A 14656-nucleotide genomic window follows, 5' to 3' on the forward strand; every position below is an offset into this window, starting at 1 on the left:
CCTCCCCGAACACTCCCCGGCCATAAACCGCTGTGACACGTCCCGAAGATGAGGTGTGTTGGCGGTAATGAGTGTGTCCACGTATACCTGGCGGCCCTCAGGTACACACACACACACACACACACACACACACTCACAGGTAGGAACACACACACGTAGGCTCCGTGATTTGTGTGTCCGCCCCGTGATTGTGTGTGTGTGTGTGTATGTGTGTGTGTGTGTGTGTGTATGTGTGTGTGTGTGTTAATGTATATATATATACATACACCAAGCAGTATATTCTATAGCACTTGCATTAAGATACATCATATAGTAATAATAGAGAAATAAATATGTTATAGAATACGATGCATACATATAGAAAAATAAAAGATCAACTGATGGAATAACTTACAACAAAGCTTTGAATTTCCTTTTTCCCTATTGATCTTCCAGGTACACATGGAAATAGATAATAATCCTCGCAGAAAAATAGAATCATTCAAATTATATGCAAATAAAACCGAACACACAAATGACCAAAATAGGGCTTTATGAGTTATTTCAACCCTGGTAATTTTTTTTAATCTTGTCTTCCTCTAACCCCAACACAATTTCTGAAAAATATAATAATAATCGCTAATGATCAAGTAACTCAATAAGAATACCACAGGAAATAGTGATATTGTGTCGTGAGAGAGAGAGAGAGAGAGAGAGAGAGAGAGAGAGAGAGAGAGAGAGAGAGAGAGAGAGAGAGAGAGAGAGAGAGAGAGAGAGAGAGAGAGAGAGAGAGAGAGAGAGAGAGAGAGAGAGAGAGAGAGAGAGAGAGAGAGAGAGTATCGTCGTGTTTGGGGATTTTGTGGATGCCGATCAGGGTCAGCAAACACGGGAGAGTAATCGCATAATAACAAGAATCAGGATGTCACACTGGTGCTGCTGTGTCCCTGAGTGATGGGTTTTCCCGCCACAGGCTCAAAGGGCTATTGCAACGGAGATGAGCACCGAGGCCACGCGCAACTATAGCGTATGCCTACAGCCTTACCTTTTACCAGTAAGAATATTAGGGAAAATTAACCTTATGATTTTGTGGCGGCTTAGACTTCTTCATTCGCTCGGACTTCCTGAAGCTGTTGGTCATGGTTAGAAAAGCAATGGAAGAATAAGCGAAGAATCAGCCACACAGTAATGTTTGCAAACACTTTCCATTAAAGATAAATAAGGGAAATTACCAACACGACCGATGAACCGCTTCGACTCTGCACGCTTTGGGGGAAATATTAAAATGAAGTAACAAAGAAATAAGACCAACACAATATCATAAATTTGGTCAGCATGAGTGCACAGATTCCTAAAGTCTGGACACAGATGAAGTAGAATATTAGTAAAAAATGTAAAAATAGGCAATTGCAGAAAAATGTAAAATATGAGTAAATATGCAAGAACAACAGACTGTATCAAAAACCAAAAGAACATCAGAAAATATTACGCACCAACATGATCAAATAATTAAATAATCATCACCAGAATCATGGGTTAAACACAGGCAACATATTTAGAAAAGCAATAATTCCACATGAAATACAAAATAATATATAGAACGAAATGGAGGATGCTGCATTTGATGAATAGAACAGAATAATAAACAAATATGGGATAAGTGCTAAAGGAATACCCCCTTCAGTAGAATCATTAAAAAAAATACATGAAGTTCAAATAATATGAGAAAAACGCAGCGAAAGAATGTTGATACTGAAATGCAAAAGAAGTAATAAACAAAGTCCATCAAATCATCATATATAAGAGTGAAATAACAGCAGCAGTACACAGCAAAAGGTAAATTAATCATATCCAAATGGAAAATAAAACAACACACCAAAAGACTGTAAATGATCAGAGTAAATATATAATCATAAAAAAACCCAATTATTTAAATAGGAGTGTTATAAAAATCAGTCACTCGGAGTAGTAGTTATAGTAGTAATAGTAGTAGTAGTAGTAGCGGTAGTAGTAGAAGTAGTAGTAGTATAAACAACATGCATAGTAATATTGATACCAATAATTTATACTTACAATCTCTTCAACAACCGTCATGCACAGCCTTACAACATAATCATGAGGTCACTAAAGCGCATGGAGTCAGAGTAGTTATCACAATCATTTATTTCCTCAAATATCATCTTTATAATACAATATGTACAAAAATCACGTCGTGTTTAGGAAAGTCTTAAGGTAGAGGTTGACACACGCGGCTGCGGCGACACCCTGCGGCGGCGGCGGCGGCGGCGAACATGGTGGTGGTGGTGGTTGTAAGAGGGGGAGGGGGGGTGGGGGTGACACGCGGCCCTCTGGTGGTGGTGGTGTGGTGGTGTTGGGGGGGGAGGTAGTGGTAGGGGAGGGGATGATGTAGTGATGGAAAGGAGGTAGTGGTGGTGGTGGTGGTGTAGGTGATGGGGGGGAGGTAGTATGGTGGTGGTGGTGATGCAGGTGATGGAGGGGGGGAGGTAGTAGTAATGGTGGTGGTGGTGGTGGTGGTGGCGGGAGGCTCAGTGGAGATCTGGGGTGGGAGGGAGAGGAGAAGAGGAAGAGGAGGGGTCGAACCAAACTCTTCTTCTAATCCTCTATTTTTTCCTCACGAACTAATGATGAAATGATGGAGTTGTGAAAATGGTTGTAGCCTACGATGAAGTCTCACTCGTTCACACACACACACAAAAAAAAAAAAAATCACAAACACACGAACAAAAAATGACAACAATGACGACTACTACGATGATGAAGGAGCCACACAGTTTTGACGAAGGGAAGGGAAGGGAGGGGGAAATAAGGGGAACATAGACAATAACATTACTCCTGAAACAAATCCCCACCACAACACAAGCACTCCACATCCTCCAACACGCTCCACTCCATCGTAAAAGGCTGAAGGAGCAAACCAAGAGAAAGACCAACACAGAACACCCTAAAGATTACTGTTGCTTCCTTTGCTTTCACGAGTTGCTCTTTACATTGACTCAGGGGAGGAGAACAATCACGGAGGAGGAGGAGGTAGCACATAGGTAGCCCCCCTGGCGGTATACAGGTAGCCTACACACCTTCATGGGACGACGTGACACCTGGATATGAGAGTTTGTATACATGGTGCAGGTGTGAGTGTGGGTGTGTAGGTGTAGAGGGGAATGTAGGGGATGTTGGGGAAGATGAACTGAGGATGTGAGAAGAGGGGAGTTAAGAGGAGTTTGGGAGATAAATAAAGAGCCAAGGAGGAGGGGTGTAATGGGAATGTAAGGGATGAAGGGATGTGGTTCGGAGAGGGGTAAGATGTCCTAAGGGTATGAGAGCAGGAGAAAAAGAAAGAGGTAAAGGAGGAGGAGGAAGAGGGGTGCAAGAAAGCCAAAGAGGAGGAAGGCTGTAATGGGAATGTAGGGAATATGGGATGTGTTGAGGAGGAGGAGAGGGGAGTTTAAGGGACGGTGGGGGGGGGGGTGTCACGATCCGTACACTTAAGTGCTTCAAGTCGTGCAGGGATTATACTTAACGTTCTTTTTACATACAAGTGTCACTCTTATTAAGTGTTTGTTCATACGTAAACGCCACTTATGTATACGTGTAGTCCGCCACTGCTCTGTCACGTCCATGGCCACTTTTGCACATCATCACAATCATCATCACCATCAGCAGCAGCGGTGACGTGAAGGTGCGGGACGCGGGACAGCTTGCAAACTGGACATGTCAGCGGAGGGACATTATAGTACACAAGTCAGTCGGTCAGTCACTCCATCCATTCTCTCCTCGCGTCCTCGGCTTCCTCTTCGTTAACATACCCACGAAGACGGAAATATTAAAATAACGTAACACTTCTTCCTGCGACCCGTCAAGTAAACACACGGTCAACGTCATCGACACACACACACACACACACACACACACACACACACACACACACTTATTCAACCACGAAACAAGATTACAATGAAAAACAAAAAATCTCAATCACCAACATGAGAGAGAAAAGAGAAAATTATATAAAATCATCAACATCTTGTGCAATTCTTTTTTCTTTCTTCTTTTCTTCTCGGACATTTGGCACGCGCATTACACGCTATATGGATTTGGCACAAGGGAGGGAAAGGGGATAGAGGGGAAGGGGAAGAGAAAGGGGAAGGGGAAAGGGAGGGGGAGGGGAAGGGGGGAGGGGAAGGTACATACAGAAATGCCCCTTCAATACGCCAAGTGACGACTCCTTGATGTCTTGGGGTTGTAGTCGTAGTCGTCGTCGAAAGTAGTAGTAGTGGTAGCAGTAATAGTAGTCGTGGCGGTGGTAATGGAAGTTGGAATTGATCTTGACAGTCGTAGAGTGGTCGCTTCAAAAGTTCCTCTTCACTTGAGACACATCTCGTAGTAATAGCAACAGTAGTAGTAGGCGTGAGTCGTCGTCGTCAGGAGGGTCGTGGTAGCAGTCGTAGTAGTGGCAGTGGTGGTCGTGGTGCGAGCGGTGAGTTGGGGTGATCTATTTGTCTTCCAGAAGTCGTAGCTCCGCGTCACAACTTTTGAGGCGGACGACTGAAGGTACAGGTAAGCCACGTGTGTCGCCCCACCTGTCCTCTTCCTGGCTCCATTTTCTTGCACAAGGTAACAATTATGAATGTCTGTCTCTTCCTCTTCCTTCTTTTCAAAATTAATGGACTGAACATTTTTTCTTCCATCATCCATCATCGCTATTTGTCTTCGTCCTTGCGTTCGTACACACACACGCACACACACACACACACACACACACACACACACACACACACACACACACTCCTGCAGAAGACCTCAACACAAGACTGGATTCAGACGGGCACGTTTAGATTTTTTTTCTTCTGACGGCAAATATTTTCGAGTTTAATGATTTTCTCCATTTCCTTTTTCTTTCGTGCGTGTGCGTGTGTGTGTATCACGTGCGTCCCATCCCCCACGCCTTCATCCACGCCTCGCCACGCCACGCCACGTCCTGCCTCCACGCACACTGCTGGTCGCCGCGCTGGTCTGTGTTGTCCTGATATGTTTGTGTTGCCGGCGAAGCTGCGTCTCCGCCACCGACGACCACTCCTGAGGGGCACACACTGCGCTCTCTCTCTCTCCCTCTCCTTGGCGAAATTTATGAACGACTATGATGAGTTTGATAATAATAATAATAATAATAATAATAATAATAATAATAATAATAATAATAATAATAATAATAATAATAATAATAATAATAATAATAATAATAATAATAATAATAATAATAATGATAAATAAATAAATAAAATTATAATAATAATGATAATAATAATCGAAACAAATAGTAATAATAAAATGGCAAATGACAGGTAATATAACGTAGCTTACAGGAACATTCTATACTTAAATATCTTTGGCGTCTACAGTAAGAACACAAGTCGCTGTCCGTGGAAAATTAGCGTCTTGGCTGATTGGATGACGATAACATCTAAAAAAAAAAAAAAAAAAAACTTCACCATTGCAACTATTTTTGTGACAAGTCAGTCAGCGGCACTGCAACAAGACCTCCATCCTGCCGCCCGTCACCAGTCACCAGTCACTCGGCGCCTCCGCTCCCGCGCCCCCCGTCGGCGCAGGAGCTCCTTTCGTGGCCTGTCGTGGCGGCACTTTGTCCCCGCTGCCTGGGCGCGGCGCCTCCCTCCCGTCAAGGCAGCGCCTGCTGGGGGGCTGGGCCGCCGGTGTCCTCCTCGGGATAGGCAGTCCGTTCTGGCGCGGCGGCCTGCATGCACTGCGCGGGCCGCGGCGGGAGACGGGCGGCCACTCGCAGCCTTAACTTACTTAGTCCTGACACTCAACACACGAGGGGGTGGGTGTGGCTGGCGCGGGGCATCACACGTCCTTGTCCATCGCTGAGCGCGGCTCCGGTCGCTGGGGCTCGGGTCGGGCCAGCTCTGATCGGGGCAAGTCGCGGGGCAGGTCACGAGAGAGGTCACGTGACAGTTCGCGGGAGAGGTCATGCCGAATGGCCTCTGGTCGTGAGAGTTCGTGTCGCGCGAGGTCGTGTCTGGAGAGGTCGTGTCTGGAGAGGTCATGTCTGGAGAGGTCGTGTCTGGAGAGGTCGTGGACGAGTGGGCTGGGGGCGAGGAGGCTGGCGGTGGTCACGTCCGTCAGGGTGACAGGGGCGAAGCCGGCCGCCAAGGACTTGCTGTACGAGTAGGAGAGCAGCGACTCGCTGACGCTGGGCGGGATGTACGGATATGAGGCGTGGGGGAACAGCGGGCGGGAGTACGGCGACCCCTCCAGGTGCAGCCCCCTGGCCATGCCGCCCCCCATGATCTTCCCCGCCCCGGCACTCAGTCCGCCGAGGCCTCCAGCGCTGCCGCCGCCCACGCCCCCTGACGTGGCCATGTCGGCGAGGGACCAGATGCGCGGCTTGGGGTGCACCACGTCCGTGGGCGGCACCCCGGGGGAGCCGGCGCCTGTGGCCCCCGCGCTGGACCGGCCGCTCTCCACGTCCTTCTTCTCTTTCTCTCCGTCGCTGAACATAACTATAGGACAGAAAAGACGAGAAGGAGGTTAGGAAGGCAATGGTGTATTACACTGGTATGCTTTACAGCAGTATTTGACACACAAGTAGGTAAGCACTATAAGAAATTACATAAGACACCCACCCACTGATAAACAGAAACACACACACACACACACACACACACACACACACACACACACAGCCTCCCCCCCCCCCCCCAACACACACAAACACACCTCTTTCACTTCCAGAACCACAACCATTTTCACACCCATGCCACTATCATAACTGCCAACAACAACAACAACAACAATTACACCAGTAACAAAAATAAAACTAACACAAAGCTAATCGAGAAAAGTAGCGCAAAGAATGACGAACAGATTGACTTGCTGACTTCTCGACACTCTCTTTAGCTAGCTGACTCGCTGACTACATGTTATATAGATGGTAGTGGTGGTGGCGGTGGTGGTGGTGGTGGAGAGACTTAGAGCCCTGAACAAAATCCCTTGTCGAGCAGCATTAGCGCCGGGCGTGTGAGAAAGCTCCGAGCGACAGCACCACAGCGGGTGTTCTGGCTGCTTGATCCCCCACTTGGCGGGCTTCGGGCGGGGGCGCGGCGAGGGGCGGCGGGCGGTGCGCTATACTTGTCTATCACTGTGTTGAGGGTTCGTCTGATAGGTGGTACTCCTACTACTCCTACTACTACTACTACTATTACTACTACTGCTACTACTATTACTACTACCATCACTACACCTAATGTTGATGTTGTAGCTAATACTATTTCATTAAAGGTTCAGTTCCTTCAGCTATACGCACAATAAAACCGAACTATCTTTTATACACTTACTAAACAAACGTAGATAATTACTGATACCTGGATCCCTACACAATTAGAGTTACGTAACACTTGAGGTAAGACCCATCACACAAGCACAAACATACATACAGACAGACAGACAAACAAACAAACATACAAACACAAACTCTCACTCGTACACCAACAGAAGACAACCCACAAAGTCATTACACTCACGATCTTTGTCATCCTTCTTGTCGTCGTCGTCCTTGTCATCCTTGTCGTCAATCTTATCGTCGTCCTTGTCGTCATCGTCGTCGTCGTCATCGTCCGTTTTGTTCCTCGGCTCCCACGTCATCTTGTTCTCCTTTTTCAGGCGCCGGCGAGCGTTGGCGAACCACGTCGACACCTGGAAGGAGATGAGAACAGGTGTAAGACAGGTGAACGGTAGGAAGGGAAAGACAAAATCGATAAGGATGAAGGGTATGACAAACTCGATAAAGTAGAAAGGCACAAACGAAAAGAGAAAAGGTGCGAGACAGATAGCAAGGCAGGAAGGTAATGACAAAGATAAAGTAGAAAGGCACAAACGAAATGAGAAAAGGTGCGAGACAGATAGCAAGGCAGAAAGGGAATGACAAACTCAATAAGAAAGAACGGTAAAAAGTGAATGACAGACTCGTTAAGGGAAAAGTATCAGTGAGGAAATGAGTTGAGTGATTACGATATTATAAGATGAAAAGGTGATAGAGAGGTGACGAGCGCTTGCAAACCACGGAGGTAATTGTTAGATGAGGAAAGCTGAGAAAAGGTATAGAGTAAATGTCGAAGTAGTCTGATGGATGGCATTCGAGAGGAAAAAAATGATGACGAGATTGTAGAAGAAAAAAGGTGGTAGAGAACTGAAAGATGAAAGTTGATGACAAAGAAGTTAGGAGGATGGAATAAAAAGATAAAATTGAGCGATTTGATAAAGGTGGAAATAATTATAATGCGCTGGTGAAAACAAACAGGATAAGGAGATTAAATATAAGTGGAAGAAGGGCGTGTAAAAAGTGGATCAGGGGAGGAATTAAAAAACAACAACTGAAGAACAACAAAATGGAACAAAAAACAACAACTAAAACAGCACAGAAAGGCGAAAAATGGGGATCAGGAGGAGGAAAAGGAGAAAACAAATTACAGTTAATGGGAATAGTTTAGAACTTGATGAAAAGAAGAAAGAGGTGGGGATATGAGATTGGGAAAAGAAAGATGAATGGAAAATAAAAAAATAAAAAAGAGGATAAAACAATAATTAAAAATGAAGAGGAGTGTAAAAAATAAGAATAGGAGAAAAAAAAAGATGAATGAAAAAGAAAAAAAAATCAAGAAGAGGATAAAACGATAATTAAAAAGGAAGAGGACTGAAAAAAACACAAAAATAGGAGAAAAAAAGATGAATGAAAAAGAAAAAAAAAATCAAAAAGAGGATAAAACGATAATTAAAAAGGAAGAAGACAAAAAAAAAAATAGGAGAAAAAAGATGAATGGAAAAGAAAAAAAATCAAGAAGAGGATAAAACGATAATTAAAAAGGAAGAAGACTGAAAAAAAACACAAAAATAGGAGAAAAAAAAAGATGAATGGAAAAGAAAAAAATCAAAAAGAGGATAAAACGATAATTAAAAAGGAAGTAGACTGAAAAAAAAAGAATAGGAAAAGAAAACGGGGAAGATGCGATGACGAGACGAGAATACAGGAAAAGAGAGAAGAAAGAGAAAGAAGACAAAACAATATGAGGAGAAAAAGACAAAGAGGTGAAAAGTAACGAAAAGGAGGAGGACGAGGATGACGAGGAGAAGAACGACGACAATGAAGAGGAGGAGGAGGAGGAGGAGGAGGGGTGAGGTGGATAAGCCGGGATGAGGCAGAGACGAACAAGAAGGGCGTGACAGATCAGAGGCCCTAGTAATGTTCGTCTCCCCTTCTCTCTCTCTCTCTCTCTCTCTCTCTCTCTCTCTCTCTCTCTCTCTCTCTCTCTCTTTGTTTTTACTTCACCTTAAATATTTCTCCTCACAACACAAGTATCCTTCTCTTCTTCCTTCTCATATTCATCATCATCATCATCATCATCACTATCACCATCACCATCACTTTCACTATCCTCGAGAAAATACAAACAAACGATCACTCACGAATATAGGCCAAAAATACATATTCACACACCTACACACACACACACACACAGACACACACACACACACACACACACACACACAGACACACACACACAAACCGATCGATACTGATGCTTAGATTTGATACACTGACCCACTTTTGTTTCCTATAGACGTGTACACAAGTTTAGTATTATTGTTTACATCGTAGTTCATTGCAGCCGCCACCCACTGTTTAGGGTTGACGAGGGCAGAGAAGAGATGGGAAAAGGGAGGTAAGGAAGAGAATGAAAAGTTGGGAAAAGGGAGATAGGAAAGAGGAAAAATTGGTATGGAAGGGAAAAGGGGAGGTATGGAAGAGACAGAGGAGATATTTGGTATAATGGGAGACAGAGAAAAGGAAGAAATTAGTGTAAAAAGAGAAAATGAATAATAAAGGAGAGAAAAGGACGAGAATGAAGAGACAGGTTGGGGAAAAAGAGCTAGAGAACAGGAAGAAATTAGTGCAAAAGAGAAGAGTGGTGGGAAAGGTGAATTTAGGAAGGGAAGGAAGAAAAGTTGGAATAGGGAGAAAGAAAAGAGGCAGAAATTTGTGAAGAAGGGGAAATGGAGGTTAAAGGGGAGTTTAGGGAGAGAATGAAGAGTTATGGAAAAAAAAAGAGATAGAGAAGAGGAAGAATTCATGTAGACAGGATAATTTTGGGTGAGAGGGGAAAGAGAGGCAAAAGAAACGATGGTTAAAAAAGGACATGAGTAAGAAGATTTAACTGTCATGTTCTCTTTCTCCTCATATTCCTCCTTTCTCCTTTTCCTTCTCCTATACACATCTCGCGTTACGACAATGACAGGGGGGACAGGAGATAATAATGTAGTTGATGTGAAGCCAGGAAAAAGATCAGGAAATATAAAGAACTCAATATCCTTTAAACGAGAGAAAATTAGCCAACGGAAAGAATATGAAACACTGAAAGGAGAAGACAAAGAACAATTATAAAAGGAAAAAAATAAAGAGCTGCCAATAGAGAAAAAGAATAATGAAACCAAGAGATGATCGGAGAAGCCTCAACGCCTCCCCAACACCCGCGCCAACCCACCTGTGTGAGCGTCATCTTGGTGATAATGGCCAGCATGATCTTCTCGCCCTTGGTCGGGTACGGGTTCTTCTTGTGCTCGTTCAGCCACGCCTTCAGGGTCGCCGTCGCCTCCCTCGTCGCGTTCTTCCTCCGGGCGGCGTCAAGACCAACGCCGTACCTGCACCAGACCAAAGGAAAACGAAAAAGGAGTTATAGTAAAGCCCTGAACACGACGACGAGGACTTATACCTGACCAATTCCTACCCGTGTGATATGAAGCGAGAATTGCGTCTCTTGTAGGCCTATTACGCAGCGAAGAAAAAAAAATGACATACTCGTACAAGGAGCATCACAAGGTTGAAGAAATCGAGAAAAAATGTGACCTAGCCCAGAAAAGATAGCTTGCATTTTGTTGACATGGATTAAAAAAAAAAAATTGTTAAATGACCTAATTTGAAAAAGTGACAATTATTTATAAAGTATCAAATTCCTATAAAATCAGATAAACAACAAACAAACAAAAAAGTAAACGTGAACACTATCCTTACAAACTCAACCGCAAACAAACAAACAAATGTAACATCGCAGCAAGGCCTGAGAGTCTTCACAACAATGATAAAAAAAGAAACCTAACAATAACAACAAGGAAACAAGAATAACCCTGTCAACCATGTCTAAAATCCCTCCTGCAGGTGGTGCGACGCAGGGGGGAGGGGAAGGGGGGGACCACACTTACCCGGCAAAGGGGTAGGAGGCGAGGGCGGTGTCGTAGGGGTAGTAGACGGACGGATAGGGCCAAGTGGGTGCCATCGGTGAGGCCGCCAGGGAGTCCTTCAGTTCGAGCCCCGCAGCCTGGACGAGGGAGTAAAGGGTGGGTGTTAGAAGGGGTGGGGGAGGCGGGTATGCGTGAGGGTGTGGGAGGGAGGAGGATAAAGAGAGGCTGTGAGGGTTAGGAGAGATTGAGGGAGAGAGGAGAGAAGGGTGAGAGGAGGGATGGGCGAGGTTGAGGGAGGGAGGGAGATAAAGGGAGGCTGAGTAGGGTGAGGGCTGGGAAAGAGAGGGTGAGAAAGACTGGGAGAGGGAAAGGAAGGAAGGGTATGGTAGGAGGGGAGTAAGGGAGAGTGTGAGAGGGAGGGTGAGAGAGAAAGAGGGTAGGGGGAGAGTGAGAGGGGAGAAGGGAGAGAGGGAGGGAGAGTTGTGTGGTGAGAAGTCAGTCATGCGAGTACACTCCCCGCTCACTCACTCACTCTCTCCCACACTCACACACAACAACAACAGCAACTACAACAATGACTACTACTACTACTACTACTATTACTATTATACAACCACGAAATAGACAAAACACCGTCCCCCATACATCCTTTAATCCTCCTAATAAACAAAAAAACAGCCACACACACACACACACACACACACACACACACACACACACACACACACACACACACACACACAAGCAACACATCCCAAATAATCAAAACAAGAAAAACGCTCAGAAATCAAGACAAAACAAAACAAAAGCAAAACCCACCCTTACCGTCGGGGAGTAGAAGGCCGACTGCTCCCCCCCCAGTGTAGGCAGGGAGTAGGGCGCAGGCTGGTCCGGGTAGGCTGCGGGGGAGTACATGACTGCCAGCGGGGGGGCGGGGGGCAGGGTGGGCGTGGGTGCCGAGACCGTGGGCGCTGTGGGCGAGGGGCTCAGCTGGCTGCTGCTGACTAAGGGGGTCATCCAATCTGTGGGGGAAGGAGGGTGTGGTGTTAGTGGTGGTTGTGGTGGTGTGGTGGTGTGGTGGTGGTAGAAGTTATTGCTCTGGTAGTGGTAGTTATTGGGTAAATGATAATAATAATAATAATAATAATAATAATAATAATAATAATAATAATAATAATAATAATAACACCAATGACAGTGATAATAATTGTAACACTACCAATACTAAAATGACTGACCGAAAACAAAATAACAAGCGGTACATCAAGAAACAGAGACGGAAAGTATAAGTAAGTTTCTGAGAAGTAAACATCAGGAAGGGAAGGAGAAAAAAAATCGTCGAAAAAAATAGACTAACAGAGAAAGTAATGTTACTGTGCTAAAATATGAATAAGAAAATACGTAAGAAAAAATGAGTTATATGAAATCCATGTAAGAATTATTTATCAAAAAGAGGAAAACATTTGCCAACATTTTTAAAGCTATTTGAAGAAACAAGAAAAAAAATATACGATCAAATGTATTATTAAAAATTGTTTTTCGGATCTTTTTTATTTCAGGTGTGCGTGTTTTCGCAAACTGAAATGGCAAAAATAAACAGAAAAGCTAATAACAGTTTCCTTATTTTCCTTTTCCTGCTCTTATTCTTGTCCTTTTTACCTTTTCCTTCGTCTCCTTCACCTCTTTTTCTTCTCCCCATTTTTCTTTTCTAATAAAAACACAAAATCTGTCTTCATATCTTTTTCTTCTTGCTCCTCTATTATAATTTTCACAAACTCCTCCTCCGCCTAGTTTTTTTTCCATTCCATCGATTTATTCAGCGTGAACAAACTAGTCTTTGTGTTCCTCCGCCTCTTACGTCTTCAAAACTCTGCTTCAATCCTCTTATTTTTATCTTCCATCGATTTATTCAACATATTCATTAATTTTGGGGATCCGCTGTATTGGCCCCCCTTCTCTCCCTCTGTCTACTCTCTCCTCTTCCTCTCTCTCCTTTCTCCCTATATCTCCTCTCCCACTCTCTCCTCCCTCTCTCTGTATCTACTTTCTCCTCCCTCCTTTTCTCTCCTCCCTCTCTCTTCACTAACTCTCCTCTCCTACCGCTTGAATTTCCACCCCCCCACCTACTTCTCTCCTCTCTCCCTTCTACTCCCTCCTCCCCCCCTCTCTCTCTGGACACTTGTAGAGGAAGAAACGCACTCTCCTACAACCCCCCGAATAAATCTGGCGAAGGAGGGGAAAGTCCAGACGCAGGGGGGAGAAGGAGGAGGAGGCTAGCGAAGGAGGCGGCGGCGGAGACGGTGGCGGCGGAGGAGGAAGGGGCTGCAGCGCCATAAATTGCTTCCGCCTTGTTGGAGCTGACAGGCAACCAGCTACAGCAGGACCTGGATAATGTAATCGCAGCTTAATGTAATCCCCGCCGGCCCTCCTGTTACACCAAGACGCACCAGCAGCAGTGGGAGAGAGAGGGAGCGAGGGAGAGAGAGAGGGAACAAGGAAGGAAGGAGCTGGGAATGGGAGCAGAAGGAAGGAAGGAAGGGAAAAAGGGTGGAAGGAGAGGATGGAAAGGGAGTGGAGGAGCAAAATGGTATACTGTTTTTCGTTTTCTTCTACCTCCTATTTCTTTTCTTGTTCTTGTTCTTCCTCTTCTCCTCCTCCTTCTTCTCCTCCTCCTCCTCTTCCTCCTCCTCCTGTCACGATGGAAGCTTTCTTGCGGGATTAATCAAATGTTTATGGACTTGGGATTTTAGGAGGAGTTACTTTAGTGTGTGTGTGTGTGTGTGTGTGTGTGTGTGTGTGTGTGTAACGTGGCGGAGGATATATCGCAGTGTCACAAGGTCCTTCAAGAGCAAGAGGAGGAGAAGGAGGAGGAGGAGAAGGAGGAGAGGAAGAAGCGCTGGAGTCGAAATGAAAGTAGGAGTCCGAGAGCAATGTATGAAACTATGTCTGTCTGCATCTCTGTCTGTCTGTCTGCATCCCTGTCTGTTTGCGTCTGTCTGTCTGTTTTTTCTCACTTTAAATTTCCCATAAAAATTTAGTTAGCATAGTTTTGTTATAAAAGAAAAAATCGAACCTGGGCGGGCACGGTATACGCAGACGAGAGAGGGGAAAGAAGAAGCACGGTGCAGGGAGAAGAGGTGATGGAGAACAAGGGGACAGAAACGAGAAAATAGGGTAGACGAGAGAGTGGGAGCACTGTGTAGGACGAAAAAAATAGGGTAGACGAGAGAGTGGGAGGAAAAAATAGGGTAGACGAGAGAGTGGGAGGAATGTGTAGGACGAAAAAAATAGGGTAGACGAGAGAGAAGGAGGAGTGTGTAGGACGAAGAAAATAGGGTAGACGAGAGAGTGGGAGGAGTGTGTAGGACGAAAAAAATAGGGTAGACGAGAGAGTGGGAGGAGTGTGTAGGAC

General features: G+C 45.0%; 1 protein-coding gene across 4 annotated transcripts in view; it reads right to left on the bottom strand.

Annotated features, from left to right (window-relative positions):
• Positions 1-2131: 2131 nt before the first annotated feature.
• The window catches only part of LOC126995597 (homeobox protein araucan-like), a 44932-nt gene continuing 32407 nt past the window's right edge, over positions 2132-14656 (bottom strand). For 3 of the 4 annotated variants that reach the window (XM_050855292.1, XM_050855293.1, XM_050855289.1), the window contains 5 exons: positions 12064-12266; positions 11266-11381; positions 10551-10707; positions 7536-7707; positions 2132-6515 (listed from right to left, as the gene is read on the bottom strand). In XM_050855292.1, the coding sequence (XP_050711249.1) occupies positions 5857-6515; positions 7536-7707; positions 10551-10707; positions 11266-11381; positions 12064-12266 (1307 nt within the window). In that variant the 3' untranslated portion in view covers positions 2132-5856. The remainder of the gene's footprint in view (positions 6516-7535; positions 7708-10550; positions 10708-11265; positions 11382-12063; positions 12267-14656) is intronic. The other variant, XM_050855291.1, reaches the window with a different exon arrangement.

The sequence above is a fragment of the Eriocheir sinensis genome, chromosome 8, assembly GCF_024679095.1.
Source record: "Eriocheir sinensis breed Jianghai 21 chromosome 8, ASM2467909v1, whole genome shotgun sequence".
NCBI classification, from domain to species: Eukaryota; Metazoa; Arthropoda; class Malacostraca; order Decapoda; family Varunidae; genus Eriocheir; species Eriocheir sinensis.